At 35.6% G+C, this 25,677-nt stretch overlaps 2 protein-coding genes across 3 annotated transcripts; one reads left to right on the forward strand and one right to left on the reverse strand.

Annotated features, from left to right (window-relative positions):
- The first annotated feature begins 37 nt into the window (after window positions 1-37).
- On the forward strand, window positions 38-5,680 carry LOC124166837 (protein FAM169B-like). 2 transcript variants are annotated; one of them, XM_046544534.1, is made up of 6 exons: window positions 38-257; window positions 344-435; window positions 508-611; window positions 684-864; window positions 5,092-5,268; window positions 5,363-5,680. In XM_046544534.1, exons 1-6 carry the CDS (start codon window positions 232-234, stop codon window positions 5,488-5,490), a joined length of 708 nt encoding a protein of 235 aa, XP_046400490.1. In that variant the 5' UTR covers window positions 38-231; the 3' UTR covers window positions 5,491-5,680. The 2 variants fall into 2 exon arrangements, with proteins under 2 accessions (XP_046400490.1, XP_046400491.1); XM_046544535.1 differs by having other exon boundaries at window positions 39-257; window positions 529-611.
- Window positions 5,321-25,544, reverse strand: LOC124166834 (AP-3 complex subunit beta-1). Its single transcript, XM_046544531.1, has 18 exons — window positions 25,256-25,544; window positions 24,948-25,023; window positions 24,686-24,856; window positions 24,355-24,515; window positions 22,462-22,711; window positions 22,100-22,270; window positions 21,089-21,241; window positions 20,346-20,539; window positions 20,186-20,259; window positions 15,478-15,698; window positions 15,098-15,344; window positions 12,643-13,007; window positions 11,615-11,873; window positions 9,963-10,057; window positions 9,163-9,351; window positions 7,788-8,031; window positions 5,930-6,068; window positions 5,321-5,846 (listed from the first exon to the last, which is right to left on the reverse strand). The coding sequence occupies exons 1-18, from the start codon at window positions 25,363-25,365 to the stop codon at window positions 5,696-5,698; spliced, it is 3,270 nt and encodes a 1,089-aa protein (XP_046400487.1). The 5' UTR covers window positions 25,366-25,544; the 3' UTR covers window positions 5,321-5,695.
- Between the last annotated feature and the right edge of the window lie 133 nt (window positions 25,545-25,677).

Here is a 25,677-nt window from a genome sequence, read left to right on the forward strand (position 1 = left end):
AATAAATGGGACTCCTGTATCAAAAATGAGTAATTTTTCCCAATTTTCTATTCATCATTCTGTATGAACTAAAGACAGACTAGTTATTTTGTGATAATGTGCAACAATTGCGTAATTCTGATTTTCTGGTCCATTGGGAGTTAATTTTCCCTCCGTAATTATGTGTGGAGATAGGCAAATTACATTCGTAGACGCAGGCAAGAAGTTGGATTCCCTATATTTTCATTTAGTATGTCGATGGAAGTGATTTGTTTAAGGTTGGTCGCATAACTTGTTAATATGCGTTGTCAGTGTTGTAGGTTATTTTTATCTTCCTTTGAACTTAAATAATTAATTAATACAGGTGCCGTAAGTCTCCTCTCAAGTCATCAATTAAGATATTTCATCATATTGCATTCGATATTTCTACCATCTCATGCCAAGATTGCGATATATGTACGTAATAAAATGCTTATTCTTGTATTATTCAATGGTGCCGTGAATTTACTATAACTATACATCAATTAGCTGTTGATAATTCCAATTCAGGTGTAGGAATCAAACTGAAAGAAAATTGGAAAGATGTCGATCAAGTCCTTGGGTCTGGCGGAGTAAGAAATGGCTGGATGGAAGTAAGACAATTTAAGGTCATTTTTCTCCGCAAAGAGTCGTTTGTATAATTTCTAACTGTAATTTTGACTTAGGTATCTACTGTGGAAGACAAAATCGTCCATTACGTCCTGAGCAAAGTCCTATACGAGCAGCATGAGCCTCCCGAATCGCGTAATTTTGAGTCTGCCTATGATCTACCGGACTCAACCGACGTAGTAAAATTACTGTGGTGCAATGGTGTAGCTGTTGGATTCTATACCTTAAAGTTAAAGGGTGAGGATTTAATAATATAAAGCTATTACATATTTAGGCAATGTTGGGAGCGTAACAATTAAATTTTAAATGGCATGCAGGCTCCCGTCTCTCAAACAATAGGTGAGGTTTCTTCATTGTCCCCACTGCTGGAGAAAAGCAAAATCACGAGAAGTATCCAAACGTATGTAGGACGAACTGGTGACCGTCCTAATTGTAATTCCTTAAATTAAGAGTGCGAAATATAATTTGCAAGTTGGGCCTCGTAAGAAGAGGTTAGAAATGCGATAGGTATTAGTGCGAAAGAAATTTCATGTTACTATACTTCACATACCCAGACTTCGGCCATTTTAATGTTTTATCTTATATGCGAATTTCTTCCTTTATCCTTACTTTTCCCCACTTAATATTGTTGGTTGTAAGTAAATGTCCAACCTTCTTTCCTAACAGAATCCTCAAGCTTTGCAATAATTATTACTTACTTACCGATTATACTTCGTTTGCACAATTTGGTGCATGAGCATGTGAATTAGATAGCACATAATATAATGTTGTGTGTCTTAACTCGTAATACTTCTTTACCTGTATATTGCATAAATACAGCTTTTTATGCTTTACTTACAGTCCACTTAATAATAATAATATCTTTATTGTTCTATGGGTCAAACATGTGACATAGAACATTGTCAGGAAGAACATCAAAACATACATGTTGTCATAAACTATCAGACAAAAATTCATTTACATTATAATAACCCTTAGGCTGTAAAAAAAATTTTAATTCTGTCTTAAAAACATTAATATTTGAAATATGTTTTATACTCGTAGGCAATTTGTTAAAAATAAGCGAGGCAGAGTGATGTGGACCTCTTTTGGCACATAATTGTTGTAAAATATGTATATTTTCACTCCCACGGGTCAGATAGGCATGAACCGAGGAGTTTGGTAAAAATAAGGTAGGGTTCTTTTTTACAAATAATGCACAGTAAAAAATGTACATACTCGGTAGTGTCATTATATTATATTTTAGAAATAATGGCTTTCCAGGAGACCTGATGGACACATTTGCCATAACTTTCAAGGCTCTTTTTTGCATAGAGAATGCTCTAGCAGCAGCACTTGTGTTTCCCCATAAAACTACACAATAAGCCAAGTGAGAATGAATTTTGGCATAATATATCAATTTCAGTATTTCTAATGAAGTAGTTGGAGCCAATTTGCGAATCATATATATTCCCGTTGCCATTTTGCTAACTAAATCCTCAATATGATATTGCCAATCAAGGTTTTCAGTTAATTTCAACCCTAAAAATTTTGTAGAGCTAGACTGCTGAATGGCTGTTGATGAATTAGTCTTAAGTAGAGGACTCGTTTCTGGTGGACTAATTTTGTGATGGAAATTTAAAAAACATGTTTTATTTCCATTCAATTTTAAGTTATTACTTTTACACCAGTCAATCATCTGTGCTACTGATGAGCGTGCCATATCAATCACCTCCCCTGTCTTATTACCAAAACTCAGAGTAGTAGCATCATCAGCATATAAAATGACTTTACTCTGATGCAAATGAGATGGTAGGTCGTTAATAAAAATGATGAATAATAGTGGCCCTAGAATAGATCCTTGGGGCACTCCACAATTTGAAATAAGGACATCTGAGTAGTTCTGATTAACATCACCATTACAATTAGTGTTTAATTGCACTACCTGCTTACGATTAGTTAAATAGGATTTTATCCAAGCTAAAGCATTGCCATTAATTTTGATTTGGACAAGTTTACTGTACAAATTTACTGTACTTAGCCATTACCAACATTGAATAGCATAGGGTGAAGTATGAACATAATATTATCACTTGGCAGGGATATATGCCCACCCCTTGAATGCTGATGGAACATTCTCCAATTTTTTCATTCACTCCTAAAATAATTTTCTATGGCACCATTTATATGCCCCGTGGGGACCACTGTTGCTTGAGGTCAACTCTCAATTACCCCTTCCTACTCCCATTAATGAATATTCTGAAAACGAAGACAATTTTAGTGTTGGGTGCATTTGCACAAACATTGTGTTAAAAAGAATTTAGGGCTCTCGGCTAATGGGGCCCCTTAGAACTATAGGAAATTGAATGCCTGGAAATAGATTTTGACGTCATTCTGGCTCTTAAAAACCATATTTAAGTTGGGTAAAAAAATAGCAATTTCGTAAGATAAAATACTATGAAAAGTGAGAATTTCACACCTCAGAAAATTAAATAATGTATTGGTTATATTTTCTATCACTTAGTGATTTTTTTCCTTGAAAATGCTCTGGCATGCAAACAAATCTCTAAAATAACCTTTTCAAATTAACCTGATGTTCTCTTTTATCTTCTGACACTATTAATTATATATATAATCTTTTTCACTGAGTATGCAAACCATTTACAGCAACTAATGAAAAGCTAAAATTTTATAATTGCTAAGAAACTTTGGTTCAAGTAATGTCTTTTTTTAATTACACCTTTCATACGCGCTTCAAGATTGACAAGAGCGTTATGGAGGCCCCTACGATCAGGGCCCTTGGCAATTGTTGACCAGCTGACCTGGCTAGACCGCTCCTGCATTTTCGGTTATTCTGAAACAGTATATTTTGGGGACTCGATTAAATTTTGGTAGGTGCTGAACCCCCTTTAGCTACTTGTGTTCCTCCCACTTGGAATAATTTCTTGATGGGAAACAGCTTTTTGCTGCAGGCAGAGGTCACAATCTTTAACGAGGTATATATGTGGGGAGAGTGCTATTTGCATTTATCCCCATTTTTGAAGGCTGCCAATTCCTTTTCATCGTTCATAACATTTTACAGGGCAGACTTTCCAGAGCTTCTTTTTCAAGTTTAAGGTAAATGTCAAGGCCAAGTTTTATGCAAATAACTTACAACAAGAACACTTGTTTGCATCATAAATGGGTGGACGCCTGATTCACTACTGTTCATTTCACACCATAGGTCTTAATGCCTGTTTACACAATACATTAACACGTACGAGTTAATGTACGTTTGCGTGAATGATTTTTGTGGACCGGAATGGAACATGTACGAATGCATGAACCAAATTAGAACAGGTTCTATTTCCTGTGCATGCATTCGCTCAAGTTGGGTGGTTACACGGTGCATTTTGGCGTTCATTCTCGCGTTCATCCATTTAGACATTAACCCGTACGTGTTAATGTACCGTGTAAACAGGCCTTTAGATATTAACACATTCAGCGTGGAGCGCGTCCGACCGGCCGGCAGAGCGCGTCAATTGACGTGCTCTGCCGGTCGGACAGGGGGCCTTTCTCCGCCTCCGTACGTGACTAATATCCACTTCCGAGTCTTCCGCTCGTGTGCATGGCCTTCATCAAGCTTCCCTCTTTCGACCTGTGTGTGTAGTTTGTAAATAGCAGAATTTGAACGTAAGTTATGGCACGAAAACTTCTCTCTATTTTTCTTTCTTATTTTATCCGCCGATTCTGATGACGTTCGTTAAAATACGGCCAGCATTGAATGTGTTAAGGACAATACTGAGAATGAACAGAGGCTGTTTGAGTGACTACCTGAAGCCACATTGTAGGTGATGAAAATATTAAATGTGAAGAAAATGTATGAAAATTTGAACATATTTCATGCAAGTAACACTTTCCTATACACAAAACACCTATAACAAGGTATCTGCCATTATAAAATAACACAAATATTTTGCAAAATAGGATTGAAGATATGCTAAAAAAGAAATGAGTTAAAATATCTCACCCACACAAAATCCAATTCAGCTGAAAAACACTGTTATGTAAAAAGTTTACCACTCTGTAAGGAGCTACCGCACACTCAGAGGCTGACTGAGCTGCCATGTTTGCAAGAGTGAACTCCCCAAATGTGTGACATACAAATGATTATCGAGGCACAAAATAAAACTTCTGCAATGGATAGCTATCAAGATGACAGCTTACCAATAAAGGTTAAACGAGGAAGAAAGGGCTCCAGGGAGATCATCACCTCACTAATTTCTCTGGGCAGCCCTGCCAGGACTAAGAAGTAATACCTTTAAGATGCTGGTTCTTAATTAATGACCATAAATGAGAAAAAATTGTAAAAAATTATTCACACAGTCAATCATTTATGTTGAAATGTTGCTTTGATATAGAAAAGTGGTTTCACTGTATATATTATGAACAGTGGTAATATTTACTAATCTCATGTATTCATAAAGTCAATGATTAATTTTCAAGGTACATTGAATGAGGAGACAAACACTAAATATGAGATGGATACATTAGACACGGCATATATTCGAAATTCATGCAGAAGAAAAGGCTATGGTACAAGCATTTTATGCGATATAGTCAAAAGTCACCCTGGAGAGGATATTGGATTGAGTGAACCTATATCAAATGCTATGTGGAAGGGTATGTATGGAAATTTTAACTAATTTTTGAGTGAAAATTATGTTCAACAATAGAGATTTTTAAGTTTTCATTGCTAATCCTTTTATGATTGCAGTATTGTACAAATTTCTGTCCAAACATGGTGAATACAGATTACGCTTCTGGGCAATAGAGGGATCCGGCTGTGAAGGTTTTCGCACACTTATTTGGTACTCCATGAAATCAAGAAAGAAGATAGTATAATGATAAAGAAAATTCTTATTTAAACAAATAGAAAAAATAACATTCAAGGTATGCATATGTGGAAATATATATATGTATACATTATGTAATGGAAAATATCTTTTAAAATGCTCAAAGGTAAATCATCTTCACATACACCAATAACATATTTATATTTGACTGTTCAAATAAATTGTTATTCACTAAGGTAGAAGATATTTTGTGTCTAGTTCCTCAAATGACTCTTCAGTTCATTCAAAAGCATTGAACCAATTACCATTTTTTCACAATTCACAAAAATGCTGAAGTTAGAATTTTCTTCAGTTTTCACAGTGATGAGAACCAAAGATTTGGATGACAATGTTTGGCCGGCAAATCTGAAACATAAAATAATGCACCTTATTAACAATATTTAGGGATGCAAGTGGTGAACGAGTACTCTGAATTGGAGCAATCATACCTTAGGATTTTCGCATCCATGCTTGGAATTGATGCAACATTAGCTGCCTCGTACACTTTTTGACTGCAAAATTTGGGGTCGAATGCAGCTGGAGATGATAAATTATTGGCACTATGTTCATTCATACCCTTCAGTTTCTCTGAAAAAAATAAATGATAAAAAATTACTTTATTTAGAAAGTGAATGAAGCATTTCCGAATGAAAATTTAACTAATAGGGTGGTTTCCTATTATTTTTTTATTGCCTAAATCGAAAGATTATTACTCCTGGAGTACGTATTTCACACTTTTAGATTTTTAAATGACGATATCTATTTTTCGCAATTAAATGAAAAGTGAAAAATTTCAAGCGCGCGAAAACGCGACGGCTGAGTATGAATGCTGGGAAAACTCTGTGTGACGTCGTTCTGGTTCCCGCTGCCGCTAGTGAGGTGACCTTGGGGCGAGGCTCTGAGAGCTGATACAATGCAGGATGCTAGCAGGTAGCTGAGTACCATGCTAGCTGGTAGCGCTTGGCTTAAATAAGGATTATTAATACCTTATCAAACGAAGAAAACTTTCCGACCTAAGCCAGTTTTAATAGGTGATTATTAAGACATGTTTCCCTGAGCTCTGTGCCTCATGCATGCATTGGTAACCTCAGACGATGCATAACTCCTATCCTCTCGTGTAGAAATTAGGTCCCTGTGACGCCACATGGAGTGGAATCGCATGGGCGCCAATCTGGCCTTTTTCAAATGAGGATAAAATTTGACCCTTGCCATTCGTCAAAACCGGTATTTCAAAAACCAAATAATTTGTGTATTATGAATACACTAATGGTGGGTAACGAGTCGCAATCAATTCCTTTCATTTTCTTTGATGAAGGAAACTACCCTATTCTCAAAATATGCATTATTCTCAAATTACTAATAATAATTTAAACACGCAGATAATTATCAACATATTTTAAAATTCTCAAAAGTTTTATTCTCATTTAATAAGCAGCTCTCAATTACTTGGTTTCAAATTATCGGTGTAATTTTCTCTGCTCTCAGCAGTTGAAGAAATTTATTGAGAAGAAGAAACCATTTCAACTGTCATATCAAACCCATCTATGTTGTCGTCCTGACCATTTTAATTAAAGAATGCATAAAATTTCTTCTTGCGGACAGAAATACTCGAACATTATAGATATAATACCAACATGTTCATGTTATTAAGTTTAATTAATTACTGATTTAAATTCAACAATTGTTTCAGCTTCTTAAGTTTGGATTGTGCATAAAAATATATTTAAGGATTATAGTATTCTCCTCTTAGAAAAAATATACTGATGGTCACTTAAAGAGAGCTATTTGGAAATGTTAACATGTGATATTGTGTGAAAATTGTTTTTAATCTATCAAAACAAAAATTTTTACTTACAGGGGTAGCACAATAAGGAAATGTCATATAATGTACGAAAAACTACACTGCCTCCAAAAATGATAAAATAAAAAATGGTCAACCATTACCTTCATAATCTTTCCCTAGCCTCTCCTACTCAAGAAATATTAATTGCAAAAAAATGAAACACTAGTAACTTATAAAATTATAACCTATGAGAAGAAACTTATGAAATTATAACCCATGAACAACAGTGGTCCATAAAGCATCCATGACAGTTGCAGTATTACAAATCATTATGCATTTTTGTAAGCGCTGCACCCAAAAACATAAAAAAACAAGCACACAAGTTGCTTGACAAGAGCTACTGATGAGGGTGGAAGGAAGAAAATTATAAGAAGGTAGGCAAACTCATTTATGGCAGTCTTTATAATCATATGTGTATTTAAAATAATCCAAGTAGTACACCAAACTTAGAAGGATAAACTTACGTAATTCAGTCAGAAATAGTTGTTCACTCATAGTGACAGCCCTGATAAGTTCCCCCACAGGAGGTTTTAAGGTTACTTTGGAAGTACATAATTCTCCACTGCTGCTGTTAGTACTCATGATTTCAAATGCTACCGGTTGAGTTGAATCATTGAAATCAATGCCAAGGGTCCCAGGGAGGCTGGAGGAGGGATGGAGCATTCCAATTGGTGCAAATTCATGCATTTTTGAACCAGATGAAAGAAACTGCAAAAAAGTGTAATTTAAACCCATTAAATTACCCATCTGTTTAAATATTTCACAGCTTAAGGGACTTATGAATTATGCTAACACCTTATGTAATATCGTGAGAGAAGGAAGAGGGATTATACATTAGGATAAGAATCATAAATAGCATAAAAATTAGTTTATAAAATTAATTACAAATCATAAAAAGAAGTAAGTATTAGTCTATTTGAATGATAAAAATACAACAGGAAAATATAACCCTTCTGAAAAGAAAAAAAAATATGCTTAGACGACATATTTAACTTTGAATTTCTCTGGACTGCCATATTCTGCCACATTACACAAAATGCATAGTAATCAAGAGTGTAAAGGTAAATAAAAAAAACATATGACTCTATAATACCTACATTTGGCATTTTTTTATAAAAAAAATAACACTCTCATACAAAGTATAACATAAATGCTTCACGGGCTGCCTAGTTTTGACACTCAAATGAAACAAAAAATTCTAATATGTACTTTTGTTTCATGGCATTTTTTTCCTGTTTTCTGGCAATCTATACTCTGCTCTAATTAAAATATGCATTCCTTGGGACAAATGATGAAGAGGTATGCAGGAATAGTTACCCAAATACACATAATGAGACTATGGATGGCTAAAACTGAGATAAAAGGAAAGTGGAAAGTCTATACCAACATGTTAAACATGATTCAGCAGACAATTCAGAACAGTTTTTGCAACCAACTTTGAGTTAAATTTTGCATGGGTGGGAATGCTCCAATGGAGATTTAAGGTTACTCATTCATATTTTAATGAGATACATTGAGAGATTAAAATATAAAAAGTCAGAAAATAAAGGACAACCTAATATAAACAGATGTCAAACATTAATAAAATAAGTATATAGTACAATATTTAGCACATTGTGGTGAAAGTTATTAATATTAGTTAATTAAGGCATAACAATACTTCCACTGAATTTATTTTTGCACAACAGGTTCCTTTGTTACAACTACACAGTATGCTGTAGTAACAATCAAACGCATTGCATGAAAATAAATGAAGTGAATTATTACAAAGTCTTATTTAACTAATATAATGAGGATAACTTCTACATGAAAAGATCATAAATAAGTTGGACATATTACCTTTTGCCCCACTTTGATGTCCTCCAGGCCATCACTAGAAACATTAGTGAATATCAGTTCAACTGATGCCATTAAAGGTGAGAATAAGTGAGGAGATCGAGTAAATCTATAAGTTACGTGCAAGCCATGTCCACTGATTTTGTTCAACAATTCATTTTGAGCCAAAGGAATGAAACTGGGACTTGCAACCTGTATCAAGAAAATAAATAAAACTGATTATAGCTACTAGAATCTTTAAGAAAAAACAGCAAAAAATGCAACGTAAAATGGTAGGTTAATAGGTTCACCCAAAGTCAGTCAATGCTTGGTCATGTTAGTACTTTACACTGGTGGTGAACACATATATGTATTGTCCTTACCGGTGGTGCAATCCACCAATAAGCCACACTGCTCTTTTATTTTTATGAGGTGATAACAAACTAAAAACCATATCAGGAAACTGATCAAACAGCTTGCATGTAGTTATGGATATTAAATTTTTGGAGCAGTCATAGGATGATTATGTAACTTGAATTGTTCCCAATAAAATGAATATTTGATTTATACAAAGATTTCAAAGATTATTTATGAGAAGTGAACACAATTCAGAATCCCTATTTGCAATAAGAAGCCCTCCTTAGGTTTTTTAATCTTTGAATTGAATAATACAATGCAAGCAAACATGTGGTAGTTATGCGCTCTAGGTTACATGATTTCAAAATGTTTATGGAAGTGGTCAAAAAAATTGCAGGGGAGACAATATACATGGATAAAATAATACTTTACTGCATGTTATAAACCTTTAAAAACTAATTACTCACCTGAATTGTAGAAATCATGGTTTGAGAAGTTGGAGGACATAATGGAGTCAAAAAACCACCCAGTGATGGTGTCATAACTGGGGTTATAGATGGAACTGAAACGTAATAGAAGATATGCATTGAGCATTGCTGACGTTGTACTAGTTGGAATAACAGAAATACTCTTCATGCTAGAGCAAATTCCAATTTTCATTCCCCTCCCATTTCAACTCTCACTAAATGCAACTCTCGCTCTTTCACTCCCATGCAAATAAGAGAAAAACTATCCCCAAAATGGTATCAGTATCAAAAATTGAGAATGTAGAACTTTAAGGTAATTCATGTTAAGCCTGAATCACACGATCATTTTTTTTCGTTGCGAAAGTGATCACTATCGCGATTACTGCGCAAAATGATCGTCGGCAGCAATTGTTTTTCGTGATCGCGATGAGGATTCCCATCGCTATTTTTCATCACTCGTCCGGTCGCTTTTTCCGTCGCTAAAACCATCCCTAAAATCCCATATCAGCCAATCGGAATGCATGACCTTATGGTGTGATTGCAGCACAGCGTTTGACAATTGTGGGAATGACATAAATAAACAAACACGCTATATATTTTCGTGATGTGGGTCCTATGACAACGAGCTGTGATATTGGAAATTATGCGAAAAGCGACGGCGGGAGTGACCGTGTGATTCAGAAAAATGATCATAGAGCGATTGCTTTTTGCAATGGGAAAAGTGATCTCGATAGTGATCACTTTCGTGACGAAAAAAAAATGATCGTGTGATTCAGGCTTTACCCTAAAGGAAATTAAATACTATCAGAAGTGTCCAGAGGTGTCTTAACATAAATTCCAAGCTAACATGTGGTAGTTATGTGCTCTAGGTTTCTTAAGTTCAAAATTTTAATGAAAGTGGTCAAAATAATTGCAGGGAATATCGCAAAATTACTCCACCAAGCCATATTCTTAGTCCTTCAATGTCTGCACTAGGCCAAGAACTTGGAAAAAAAATCTGTCATAAATTAATCAACCCCAATTTACAGAACAAAATTGGGTAGGCCTGCTAATTGTTTGAAATGAAAATTTTAAATGTGCATCCTAAAGCCAATTAAAATGAGAATTATTATCTCCAAAACAGGTTTTCCCAGTTGGCTAGGAAACCATCAACAGGAATGAGAATATGTCTTAAAATGATTAATGGTTGCCTAGCCAACCGAAAAACTAGTTTTAAAGAGACTGATTCCCATCATAATTGGCTTTACATACACTTTTAATTTTCACCGTTTGGTAAATGTGGTGGAGCTTTTAGTTTGAAGCCCCACCACCAGGGACAGCCACCTGGCTGAGGTTGTTACCCTGGGGCCCCGAGGTCCCTGTCAATGCCGCCAGGGTACATGGAGCCTAGCACCAGGAAGGTGCTGCGAGAGAGAGACAGAACAGCGACCGAGAAAGGACTTCCTTCCGTAGAGACCAGCAGTGCATTGAGAGACTAGTAACTGTATTGCTTGCCATCTAATGAACATGGTCCAATCTACTTTCGCTCACTTCATTGAAGTGAGGTTTAGTACCGTATATTCCAAACTCCTTTAATAAAATTTAGCTAAAAATTGATTAAAAGAAAAATTAAACATTATCATAATTAAAAAATTAAACATAACGTAATTTACCATCATCTAACTCCAACAAAAGATCTAAATTGGTCTTGGCTTTGCTAGGTGCCTGTGGTTTAGATTTTGTTTTCCCATTTGACTGAGCTTTACTGGGCTTCTCTTCAACTGAACTCTCAGAATCATCATCCTCATCTTCCTCGTCATCTTCATCCTCATCATCTTCATCTTCATCGTCCGAATCTATTGAGCCCTCATCCTCTTCACTTTGTTTCTTTTGCCCTTTTTTCGACAATACTATTTTAGACTTGGACACGACCTGAAAGGAGAACCAATGAATACATTAATACGTACTCTGATAAGATATATATAAATTTTTGAATATTACATTAACCTATTTATTAACATGTGACTGTTGCTGATTTAGGAGACAGGTCACTGCATTTTAAAAATTGACCAATCCTCTTGCCAAAATTTTGCAGCATTTATTTTTGTAACTCAGAGTTAAAATATTTAAAATAAATTAACATGAACAACTCAAAACGTTCAAACCTTTCACCAAACAACTTATAATTGAAAGTTCAAATAGTTTTAGTCATGTTATGAAACCCTGCAGATGCAAAAATAAAATGTGTTGTGAAACGCTTAAATGAGGATTGGTTGAAATTATAAAAAAAGTGACCTGTGCACAAAAATAAAAACAAAAAATATAAAATCTAATACGTCAAAAATAAATTTAGTGATCAGTTTATCAACTATCTCCAATAACAATAATAGTAATGACCATAACCTTAGACAAAAATATCACTAATGAACAATTTTACGAACATTTTTATCCTTTCAAGTTATTTCATGTTTTTTTATGTAGTAATTTCCAAATAAAAAATCAACATACAGTGGCATTATATACTTCAGAAACATTCCACAACACTTGCTGATGGCAAAATAATGATGAAGTCATATGGTTGGAGCCAAAGTAGAATATTCGAGATGGGTATTTGAAGATACTTTGAATGGGAAAGAGTTGAAGTTGACAATGGGAAACACAACACGAGGCAACCATCCAGTTGAAACAATAGACAATGTACCTGAACCTCGTCACTACTGGAATCATTCCCATCGTCAGAACTGGAATCTTTACTCTCATCGCCTTCCTCAGATGTGTCACTTTCATCCTCCTCACTCGATTCTTCTGAGCTATCCTCCTCATCACTTGAGTCTTCACTGCTATCATCTGAGTTATTTGGGCTACTCTCTTCAGACTCGGAATAAAATGATCTCTTTTTAATAGCTTGCTTCTTGGTTCGTACGGCTTCTTTCCATACAACTGGAGGCTCAACTTCGCGAACTGATGATGGAGGAGGAACTTCCGGAAATGGAGGCAAATCATGGTACCCTACAGCTCTTGAATTGATGTAGTGAGACAAAGATCCCAGCTGAAAATGGTCCCGATCTAGTAAAGAAAAAAAATAATAACATGTTTCAAATTTGGAATAGCTAGTGTAATTAAACCCCAGATGTTTCATACTGCAAAATGAACACCAGTATCACCAAGGAAGATCAAATTCCAAAACTGGAGGCAATATTATAGCTTCAGATTGGTGCAAAGATATTCAAGTAAAAAATGAATCAATATTGAGCATGGATTCGGTACAAAAAGAATTAAGCCATGAACTTATTAAAATACAAAGGAAAGTTATGTGATTTGTCAAAAACTACAACAAGCACATAGAAAGTGTTAAAAAGATTTTGAACGAATTAGGCTTAGAGCCAGCAATGATTGCTTGAGCATCGAAGAACAGATATCTTTCAGAGCAACACATAGAACATCTCAGAACCTCACTAATTTTCTAGGTCCTACTGAAAAAAAAAATTAAAGGAGATATTTTACCAAATGGAGAGGTATGGGAATTAGTTTTTCCTTCAAGCAATGATGGACTTAAATAAATGATCGATTTTTAATTTTTTGCTTGCTACAGCCTCATCGCATGTGTGGCTAGATCAATTCGTCACCATTCGCGTTAACCCAAAATTGTAATGCAGCGTTGCATTCTGCAGGATATTAACACTTTTCGATGCCTTGATTAGGTTTTTCAACTAACAAATAAGGTCTCTGAATGCATCTTGCTTGTAAGTCAAGGACTTATTGTAGTTTTAAGCTTCCACTAATTGTGCATCGCAGGTTCAAGGTAAGATCACAATAATAGACCATGAATTAAAATGGATCCAATAAAACTAGTAGAATGATGGGTATGTAAGACTTAGCATAAGTATAAAGGGTAAAAGATAGTGGAAAAAGGGCATCGGAATTCAAAGCAATGTTCAGTCATGCAGTAATGTGATTAGACATTTCTCAGCATCTCAACAAACACAATCAAGACTCTAATCAGAATACTGAATTTCAGGTTCTTATATTAATAACTGAAGAAGTCAATCGTGTCAGGTGAAACATGATAGAAATCCTTCATGATATATTAGATAGGAAAGACATTGGCAAGATCCGCAATTTATTAAATACAGTGCAACCTCGATATAACGACACCCCACGGTGCACCAATAAACACTCGCTATAGCGAATTGTCGCTTTACCGGAGGTGGAGCAAATAATAGCCCATATACCTGTTGCAAACAGATATACAGGAACAGGAGTGGTGCGGCGACAGATAAACATCTATCCGATAAACGTAAGCATAAATCCAGACGAAAGGCGATGTTTTTTTGCATCACTAAATTTCCTTACTCAAATAATGACTAACTATTCAAAGAATTTATAACGCCGCACTGAATAAAAATCATGCAAAGCATTGTTTCGTCAATCATTATATTTATCGAACGACAGTTTACCACATAAACTTGAGACTGAGCACTCCATTAACTTCATTTCTAACAGATCGCTAGCGATTACAGAGGTTAAGGGGTCTTGATGAAAGTCTTCCGGCGGTGAAACCCTCGCTATGGCGAGAGCCATCACCGAAAGGGTCTCGTAAAAACGAATTTTTTAACACGCTTATTATAGGGCCAATTGACGGTGCATCGGCTATCTCTCGTAATAGCGGGGGTGTCGCTATAGCCCGTACTCGCTTTAACGAGGTTCCACTGTACTGCGACTGGTTTCAATACATAGTATCATCATCAGGCCTGATTGTTAAGCCTATGGACTATGTATTGAAACTGGTTGCAGTATTTAATAAATTGTGGAACCTGCCATTGTCTTTCCTTTCTTATACTAATTGAAGAAGTAAAATCGAATGATTTTATCAGTAAGATTTTAAAGTTCCATTGATCTACCAAAGAGTAAAACAAAGGTACAATTGCACCCCTTGAAAAAATCTACAAGACGAGAAACTTTAAATTCATTAAGATCAAGGACATGTTTCCATGCCTACAGGTAGATTTTAAGAACACAAGAATTTTAGAGCTTCTACAGTAATTAATTCAAATAAAAACTAAATACATCAGTAGCTAAATCCAATAGTCATAAACATCCAAATATACCAGGATACATAAACTAAAAATTATCCATGTAAATACAATACACTGTACCTTTGAATCGAGACTCAAGTACTGGAGCAGGTTTGGAGGCCAAGAAAATTTTCTTAGCATGCTTAGAAAGTTTACTATTCTCAGCAAATATGAACTGCCGCAGAAAGCGTGCACGGTCCCTAATATCATAGTTATGATCATACTTTGCCAAATTGAAGACATATTGACACAGAAGATGAGTCTGCTTTGGATTAGTAAGGTACAACTTAATGGCCAAATTTAAAATCTGCAATTTGACTATGTCCTCCTGAGGATAAAGAGAAGAGAAAATACGATTAGGAACACTAAATATTAAAATTTCAAATACCTCATTAAAATGTAATCAATGCAAACTCAAATTTAAGTTAATTCAAAAGCAACAAAGCAAAAAGAGAACTCACCTCGTTTATGAAGCTTTTAGCCATTTTACGAAGAACATCAGGGGCAATTTTTGGTACCCTGTCGGAATACTCTCCCAAAAGCCATAGAATAGAAGCTCTTGCTTGGGGAACATTGATGAAATCCACCAACTTTGCCATATGAATTATAATTTCTCTATGCTCACTCGGTTGAGTTTGAAGAAGTTTCTTTATCACAACAACACTCTCTGCAACAACATCATCTAGAAAGATAATTCAAATGACATATTTCAATGACCTGCCACCAATTTTTAGCAAAATGTTCTTCAAAGGGATAAGTATAATGCTAAATACAAACATTTAAAAACACTGGTGGATTGATTCCTAATTTTTAGCAAATATGATTCTTTCAATTGCATTCCATCCATTCAAACACTATCTATGGCAAAAAAGTATCTCATGTACAGTCCAGAAAGGAGCAAGCAATATGATAATCACCTTTGGAATTACATTGCACTAGAAATAATACTAGATTTATCACGATTATAATTTTGATAATACTGTTTTTGATGAACATTAAAACCTTTTGCATTAAATAGACAAAGTTGAAAATTGCTCAGTTTTTATAAATATGATATTCTACAAGGAACTAGATTGAGAAAGGAAGAAATGGAGGACTTCAGCAGGATTCCCACTCTAACTACATTATAAAATTCACAGTTTTTTCCAGGTTTTCACGGTCTAAATGTCATCAAATTCACGGTTTGTAGATAGGGCATTTTAGGCAGAAATATTGATTACGTAACAATCATCGGCCGCACATTAACTAAAAATGTAACAAAAGCGACAGATGCCTTGAATGCAAACCCAGCAATGACAGTGCTATCTCTCATGACATCACCTATCGTTAGCAAAATTCATGTCCGGCTAAAAGGGTGTGAGTGGGAAAATGAAGAGAGCAGGGTGGCAGGCAAGTGAAGAAGTGCCTGATTTTTTGCCAGGGTTAACGTCTTCCAATCGCAGGCTTAAGGTCAATGTGCTGTCATGGCACACACGGACCAATTAATAGTTTTGCGCTTTCGAATACACGTGTGCAGGTAAATGCGTGGACAGTATCTGCACGTGAATGACCCTGAAACATGATTGAAATATGGTTTTTTTCTTTTAACCCATCTATCGTTGTTATACTATCAAGTTTGAGAGATTTTTAAGGTTTTATGACGAAATTCACGGCTATTTCCAGGTTTTTTCACGGTAGACGAAATTCACGGCTATTTCCAGGTTTTTTCACGGTAGACGAAATTCACGGCTTATTCACGGTTTTAAGGTTTTCACGGTCGAGTGGGAACCCTGTTCAGTACAGCAATCTAAAGATTGCAGCACTAAGAATGAGAGGCCAGCAACCAAGCACAAAACTCAAACTCTCCCCATCAAGAGGCACACTGCCCTTCTGAGTTCACGTTCTGTCTCTATCTTTTGAACACTTGCAGAGGTGGCCACAGAGAGCTAGATTTCTCGATTTGCCCACAGACCTATACTTTGACTGAATGACATTCAACCAGATTACGCCCAAGATTAATGCATACTAAGGAAAATAGTAAATGAATACTCAATCTCAGCACAGATCACTCTTAAACAGGAGTATATATTTATTAAGCTTCAAAAAGCAAAATTTTAGTCATAAATATGTAATTGGTTTTAATTAATAATTAAATGAGATAGAATAAAAAGTAAATGTGCCAATTATCTCAATGTACAGTCCCTTTCAAAAGTTTTAGGACAAAGTTTGTGGCTTCTCGAGAAATTTTAGTTTCACTTACTCTTTTCGTTTTCCTTGGTCATTCACCGAAAATAATTTGTTTGCCTATGAAGATGAATGCCCTCAGAGGGAGTAGTTACTTGCAAATTGATCATTCTGTTTCGATTTGTGTCGGATTTAATGATTATTTCGTGTGCATTTACTGTGTACTTGCCCCGGTTTTCACTGTTGGTTCGTATTTTCAATATTCTAATACCTCCGCTGCCAGACTTGGTGTTGGACTAGTGGAGTAAACGTGAGACCTAGTTTGTAGAGGTTGCGGGATCGAATCCCAGATGTGGAAAACATTGGTCATATTTTTTTTCAAGTCATTTACTCCTTTTATTTCTTTATGCATAGATCTCAAATCACTTTAAACTCCATGCAACAGCATCATATAATTTTTTAAATTATAATGAGTCACATTAAAGTTAAGAATAGGGCAAGTGTGGTCTTATCCTTTTTAAGAATGGCTACATTTAAAAGGCAAGGGATTCAGAAAAGAGCTGGTGGTAATAGGCGAATAAAAACCCAGCGTTAGCGTCATTGAACAGTTCAAAGACTGGTGCTAGTAGTCACACATTTCGTGTTTTACTAGAAACTTAAGAATTATTTTTCGATTAATTCCGGTCTTAATTATTTAATAGAATTCACTGACTTCACACTCTCCTCGATATTCTCGTTTGTGCTGTCAGGTTTGAAAACTTATTTGCACCTTTAGTGAGTGTGCGCATTTTGTAATCATCGATTTTCGTTAATTTACCTTTTTTTGCATCATTAAATGATGTTTTTGTTGAGTTATATAGTGTAAATAGCCTTTATAATCACATACTACTTCACTTGGGTTTCGCGTTGAATGCGTCCTCTGGTTATCAAGTAATGCAACGATCCAACTAATCTCTCTGAAAGGATTCGTGCAATTAAATGGTGGGCTGAAAAAAAAACTAGTTGACGTTATACTCTATTGTGAACGCAAAACCTAGAGGGCCTTAAAAATCTCACCACTTATTGTTGTGACACACTTTTATATCGTCATCGCATTAGGTCGAGTGGACTTCTAAGTATTTCAATCCTATAGTACTCCTATATCGCTTTTATAGTCATAGTTGCTGGCATAAATTTTGTAAAACAATCTTAATCCTTCTTTTCAATCAGCAAATTAATAAGCACAAGTTCTACTATTCTCTTTAGTAATCTAAACATTCCCTCGCTTGAGAAAATGTTTCTTGAAAAAATTTGTGCACCCTGAAATTAGAACTCAGGTCTACGTAGTAAATTAACGCGTATATCATGTCACCACATTAATTCAATTGAACTCTAATGCATGATTAGATAAAAATTTCCAATTGATAACCATGGAAACGCAAATTGTGAAACTGTACACCATGGCAAAGCGGAAAAAATAAAATCATATGAAAAGGTAAATTAAAGTATTCATTTTCACCGTTCTTCCTTTAACTTGTATTCACATATTAGTATAAAAACACATTGAAAATCCTTACAAACTGAGGTTAAGTACTACATAATAATTATGACAATCAATACATGGAGGTCATACATTTTCATGGCCAAAAAAATTTAGCAAAAAAATCTGAGACTGCATCAAATCAATCTAACACTCTTACCACTTCTCAAGTAATTTCTGACCATAAGTTGTTAATTTGAGGTTAGTAGCAATCTCATTAACTACACTGCCTCAATTGATTCTCCCGCCAAAAAAACACTGTAGAGATACAGCCAGAAAACTTGCCAAATGGCTATTGCATTGACATGTCTTGGCCTTTATGCCGATAAAAGAGAATTTCTCTTTAATGCAATGTGGCTTGTGAGTGAAAAATTACGTCCATTCCCATTCAAAACAAAAGAAGAGACATGCTGACTTCGGGAAGTGTTCTAATCCATGACAATGCCCGTCATCTCAGTGCTGATGCAACCCAACTGCTCCTTGAGCATTTTCAGTGGGACATTTTCAATCACCCGCCGTGCAATGCCGTCCCAGTGCCTGGAGACTTCCATCTTTACCATGATATGAAGATGTGGCTAGATGGCATGCGTTTTCAAACGGGCGAACAAAGCTTCAGAAAAAAGGCATAATTCATTGGAAGTCATTGGCAGCAACATTCCATGAAGAAATTGATTGTTTGAGGCGTAACTTGGTGAAAGTCATTCATCATTAACATTAAAAAGAAGAACTTTGTGCTTTCATATTAATATTTATTCACAAATTTACGACCATGGTTTCCACGTTAGATGTCATCATCAGGTGAACTCTACAGAGATCCATTGAAGAGGTCCATGAAGAAGGTATAGTAAAGCTACACAGGCACGACCAAATCTTCAAGCGTAGAGGTGATTATATCGAAAGGACACCACAAGTGTGCTTAACATTTAGCAATGAAATAATTTTTAATCAATCGCTTCGTCTTCTGACCATGACCCATCAGAGGTTGAAAAAAAATGGCCCTTGTATCTGGTATCACAGGTCTTTGAAATATATCCAATACCACCAGGATTTGAAGCCAACAAACTAGCCACCACATTAACCCAACCTCCATGTGTATTCATCACATTGAATCTAAGGTTTCCGTAGCTTTTCTCCATATGAGTCATGACTTTTGGGCATTCCTCCACGTTGTGTTGTCCATAGATGATGACAGTTTCTCCAGCCATTCTGCTGGAAGAGATGAACCTTCTGACGTGAAGACGTCAATAAGATGGCTGGAGAAACTGTCGTCATCAATGTACAACACAACACGGAGGAACACCCGAAATCCATAACTCATATGTATTCATCACATTCCAAAAGCTATATAGATTTGTAAAGTAAGCAGTCCAAAGAAAAAAATACCAACATAGATTCACTTTAAGAAAAATTTATCCATGTTTATCCAATTAACACTGTCATTAAGAAAATTGAAGTACATAAAAATATGAAGAGTCAGAAGTACTTACGGTCCCTATTGGATAGGAGAGACACCAAGCCACTCAAACATGTGTCAGTAACTTCTTTAATACTTGATGCACACCTGAAACATACCATTCAAGTCAAAAAAGGATACTTCATTCACTTAACCATTACCTAAATACCAAACACAGTCAGCAGTAAATTTACCTGCCTATGGCTTGAATAGCTGCAGCAACAAACTCCTTGTCATTACTAGAAATATAGGTCTGAAACTCTCGGAGGATGACGGAAATACTTGTCTCAGTGGCTAGATTAGTTAAAATCTCTAACTTTAGAAGTTTTATATGAGTAGGATCACTGGTCCTCACGAAAAAACTCTTAAGAAATGGCTCAAACATTCCCTGTAAAAATACATACAAGCATTGAATTCAATGAATACTGTGCTACTTCAAAAGACTCATTATTGGATTAGAACATCAAGTTTTTCTGGCTATTCAAAGTTATAAAGTTACATACCAGAATTAACATTCTAAAATTCTACAAGCAAGAATAATAATAAAATAATAATGTTTATTCAATGGGATGTTGCTCTTTTTCCAGTTTACAGAAAATATTATACATATACATATGTAATTATGCATAAGGAAGTTTAACTAGTTTGATAATATCAATAAATTGAGATTGAAAAGATAGATACATAAAATATATAGGTATACAGAGGTCTTTTTAAATATTTTTAAAATTATATAATGGTATCACATTGTCACATATCACACAGTTACACAATTTAGTACATATTTCTTAAAACTTGTGGAAGAATAATGAAAAAAATCAATTTTATCACGATATAAGTAAAAATCAATCATTGAACAGTAAATAATCAGGTTTTTCTGTTGTTAGTTCTGAATAGAATTTAAAAAAAAATAATTTTATATGCTAGATGAACTTACTTTTCTTTTGGTGGATACAGATGCTATACAATTTAAAACAATGGACTGGACTTCTCTGTGTGATCTCAGTAAACGAATCAATGCTTTGGCAACTACATGAACTTCAGATCTTGGAGCCATATGATGATACAATTGCGCAACAGCCATTACCACCTGAAAAACATAGAACAATACAAAACACCATAATTGGCCACACACTAATCTTAACCAATCCAGTTTGAAAGAGAGTTAAAAATCGATGAAGTTTTGCTTCAATTTTACAAATGACAAAAGTACATAACAGAACATAGTTGAAATAATAAATATGTACTATTGTTTTGCTTCATTTCATGAGGTATACCAAAAATGATAAACTTGACAAGTTTAATCCTTTAGTATCCATTTTGCATTTGAAAGCAGTTGTTCTCCACGCAAACCACATATTTCTCCAGTAACCATAGATTTACCAACATGAACTCCTATTTTTATCCAAATACATACTGGCAGTGAGAAGTGCTAAGTGGCTGTAGCCCAGCATTAGTCAGTCAAGGATATGAAATATCTCCTAGTAGAATGATATGTTATCTCACATATTAATTAGCCTTGTGGATAGGAAACATTTTTCTGTTTTACTGTGTTGATTTAAGAAGCTGTATTGATTTTTTTACAGAAAGGTATTCCAGAATTTTCATTTAAACTTATTTTTATAGAGTAAGAATTCATGTTACATTACTGGCAGCTTTTTGAATTTATTTTCAAATAGGTTATATTATTATATTAGCACCATTTCTCTCAGAGGAAGCTACATAAAGACATTGCTCATCAACTGATTGAATTCTTAATAGCATAGAGAAATCGTAGTAAATTTTACTTCATCTTCAATTTATTTTACAACCTATGATGATTTTGTTACCAAGATACCATTCCATTAACTGAAGTACTTTGTCTTGCAGCAAGAACAGTAGTACTCCTCCAGCATCATTAAGTCTACAGACAAAAATAGTCACACTGTTAAGAGCATCATTTACTTACAGAGGCGTTACGACTTTGCAAAAGTGGTTTTGTATTCCTCAGTAGTAATCTATGATCTGGGTCTAGAGAGTAAGACTTTTTTATTTTATCATCTTTCCCAGTGTCATTTTCAGTATCTATATCATCTTCTTCTTCATAAAATGGCTTATTTTCATTGTCATCGCCATCATCCTAGAAAGAGGGAGATAATGTAGGATTACATGAGCAGCTCTACAGCTACCGAGTACCAACACATTATGTAATTGTTATAATTATCTAAGTCACAACAAATTCATAAAATGGGCTAAAAAGCAACTAAAAGCATTAACATAGTCAGCACAGAGCACGTCTATTAACAAAAATTAAAAACCATTCAAACTTACATCGGCATTGGGATCAGCAAACTGCGTTCTTGCATACCTAGTCAGCATACTAATAATTATCACTTGGCCCCATTCATCTACATCCACTAAGAGGTTACACAATTTCCTATAATTCTTGTGAATCAAATCAATCCTTTCAGGGCAGACTTCCTCAAATGCCATGACTGCTGACCCAACCACTAATGTAGTTTTATCAGAGAGAAGTTTCTCAATGACAATTATTAGCTCATCCTTTTGCTCAGGATCAAGACTAAAACAAAGAATACATTTTTATAACAATTATGAGTCAATAAGCACAAACATAACACCTTGCTTTATATTTCACCTTCTGCGATTGGAACATAGAACACAACAATTATTCCTTGATTTGTGCCTCAAAATATATAAATTTTCCTGAAGCCACGGGAGAGTTTCCCTGAATTATCGATAATTACCCTGACCTGTAACAACCCTGGAGAGCAGCCCAGTCAACTTAAATAGCTACGTGTCTTACTTTGAGCCGTCATAGAAATAGGCACTGGACATCTGCCGGGTTATGATAGTATTCTTAGCAACATAACATGAGATGATGTTCTAGGTTGCTTAGTTCTATCAATGTTAAGTTTACAAGTAAACATCGGCGGTTTATGATTGGAATGGATAGGACATATGGAACAATATCTTAAGCTTGCAAAATTGTATGCACCCAGAGGGATAAAGACCAAGAAGCAGATCGAAGAAAAGACAGATGGATAACATACGGGAGAATCTATAGATAATAGAAATCCGGGAAGATTAGAAGAGAGAAATAGCTAGGAGAAAGATTGATCAGGACAGTATCTAAGAGAGGTTTCATATGGAGAAAGCAGACTCAACGAAAGCTGATTTATTTCTTCAAATTCTCTGCTGCATCTGGGCAAGGACCAAGTGTCATTGACACAAGTCCCCGCTAAGTCACCAAAGTAAAGAAATGTGTTGGGCCCAGACTAAGGTTGGATGGGTGACCAATCAAACAGTGGAGAGACAAGATCTTGTCCCTTATCAGTAAGTGGCAGACTGGTTAAACAAGGATTGGCACAATGGCTCAAGAAAGATCTAATAGCCAGAGCAAGAAGTGTTGAAGGCTCCCCCCAGATAAGTAGGTGCTCAGTGGAATGAGGTAATCTCATCAGGGCAATCCCAGAGCAAAGCTTAGAGAATACACACACCAATAATAAAATCCTGGAATGTAAGTTTTGTTTTGTTCTCACTTTCGTTCAATAAAAAAATACTGCAATTCCAATGGACATCTTCCACATCAACAAAATAGTGCAATAATCAAGACTACAACCCGGCCGGCATGAGTTGTCCAATGACAGGCAGAAGAGTCTAGCTCGGGATAGGGGGGTTAGGTAAGGTTTCCAGGTACGAAAGGGAAACACCCACCTCACATGTGAACAAAAGGGTTCTGTAAAGAAAGGAGCCCAAAGGGACTATGCATGAGCGTGAAAGACCCAAAGGAAGAATCCTTTGTTTTGGCGATTCAAAGAAAGGGCTTGTTTTGGTGGCTAAGGCTTGTTTCAGTGGTTCATATGCATGTGACAACATTGCATGACTGTGTAAGGTGCGTTTGGGGGACAGCAATTGGCTGCAAACCATGCTGGCACAGGATTCTCTGCCCCTCCTTCTGAACTGTCATCGGACAACTCCCGCCGGCTGGACTGTACATTTACAATCCACCCCATTAATCTCTTAAGATGTTCTTAATCACAGAAACGTCAATAGGCTGTGAATGCAGTTCTACATAAAAACTGGACCATACGCAGGAATAATTATGTAACAAGAATCACTCTGCCATAAGAAGAACAGCATGCATACCATTCTAATTTGATCCCACAAATTTAAATATGGGTAAAACAAAGGCAATATATTTACCTGTACAGTTTAGGAATAGCATGTGCAGCTGTTTTACGGACATAAGGGGACATGTCAGAGGCGGAATCTTTAATGGCAAGCATTACAATTGGAACAATCATTGGCACCCTGATACTTGACAAAACTCGCAACGCACTGGCTCGAATTAGTTGATTGGGATCCTGAAATGAAGAGTAATATTGCTTCATTTGCAGAACAAACGCATAGATACATTACTCCGATAAAAAATGAATGAAATACATACAAAGTCTCAATCAGTTAAGAGTAAATAATGAAATGGTCAGATAATTTATTCACTTCAAGAAAGGATAGAAAACCTTAAATACATTACCTTCAACGCTCTTTGAAAAGTAGATATTGACAGTAGAGCCAAGTCCTGTTGTTCTTCAGCATAACGTACAAGGTAAACATAAACTAACTTCTTCACTTCGATATTTTTGGAGACAACATTTTTCACCACGGGAGGAAAAAGATCTGAAGCATTTTTCCCTTTCGCTATCATCTATAAATTAATGGAATAGGGCCAGAAATTAATATATGAAATTTGAGCTAGCTTAAAATACACCACACTGATAGAGAATTATGAATCTTACACTGATAATCCTTCTCATAGCTTCAAGCTTGAGACTGTCCTTATTACTGTCAAGCATTTGCTGTAAGTCTTCATGCCTAGGTATCAAAGATGAGTCAAAATAAGAGCAAGCATGATATAAGTGAATACGAGACTATTAGTACCATTAAATATAAATGTAAAGGCCTAAAACCAAGGAAATCCATGTATAGTCCCTACGACAACAAAAATAAAGTCACCAATAAACAAAGTTTCCTCGTTCACAGCATGAAATTGTTCATTGTTCAAGGTTCATTTTAAATTTAAATACATCAAATTATAACTACTCACTTTTTATAATCTGACAGAAAGACGAGGGCACCAAGAGAAGGGTCGGTCGCTAACTCGGCCTCACCAGCTGAGGGTGGGCGATCAGCAACATATATGTTATTAGTTGACATGTTGGCCGACCTTTACGAACGAACACGACAAATCAACCGTGTACAAAGAATGGTGCAAGTTAATTTCATGCCCTCGAGCATCAAACCATGTCTTAGTTCTCACATATCCCAATAAATAACTTTCAACTAATGTAGTCAGAGAGGACACCGCCGCAAACACCCCTCTCATGGGTTGCGGAACGGCAGTCTTCTTTTTTCGTTCACGTCACGTCACGTGAAGATACGGAAATGTGGCGACAGCGTTGCCGGAACAGCACTCAAAATATTACACCAGCAAATAATGTTGACGGCATGAGAAATTTCAGTAATTAC

Source organism: Ischnura elegans, chromosome 10 (assembly GCF_921293095.1).
Source record: "Ischnura elegans chromosome 10, ioIscEleg1.1, whole genome shotgun sequence".
Lineage (NCBI taxonomy): Eukaryota > Metazoa > Arthropoda > Insecta > Odonata > Coenagrionidae > Ischnura > Ischnura elegans.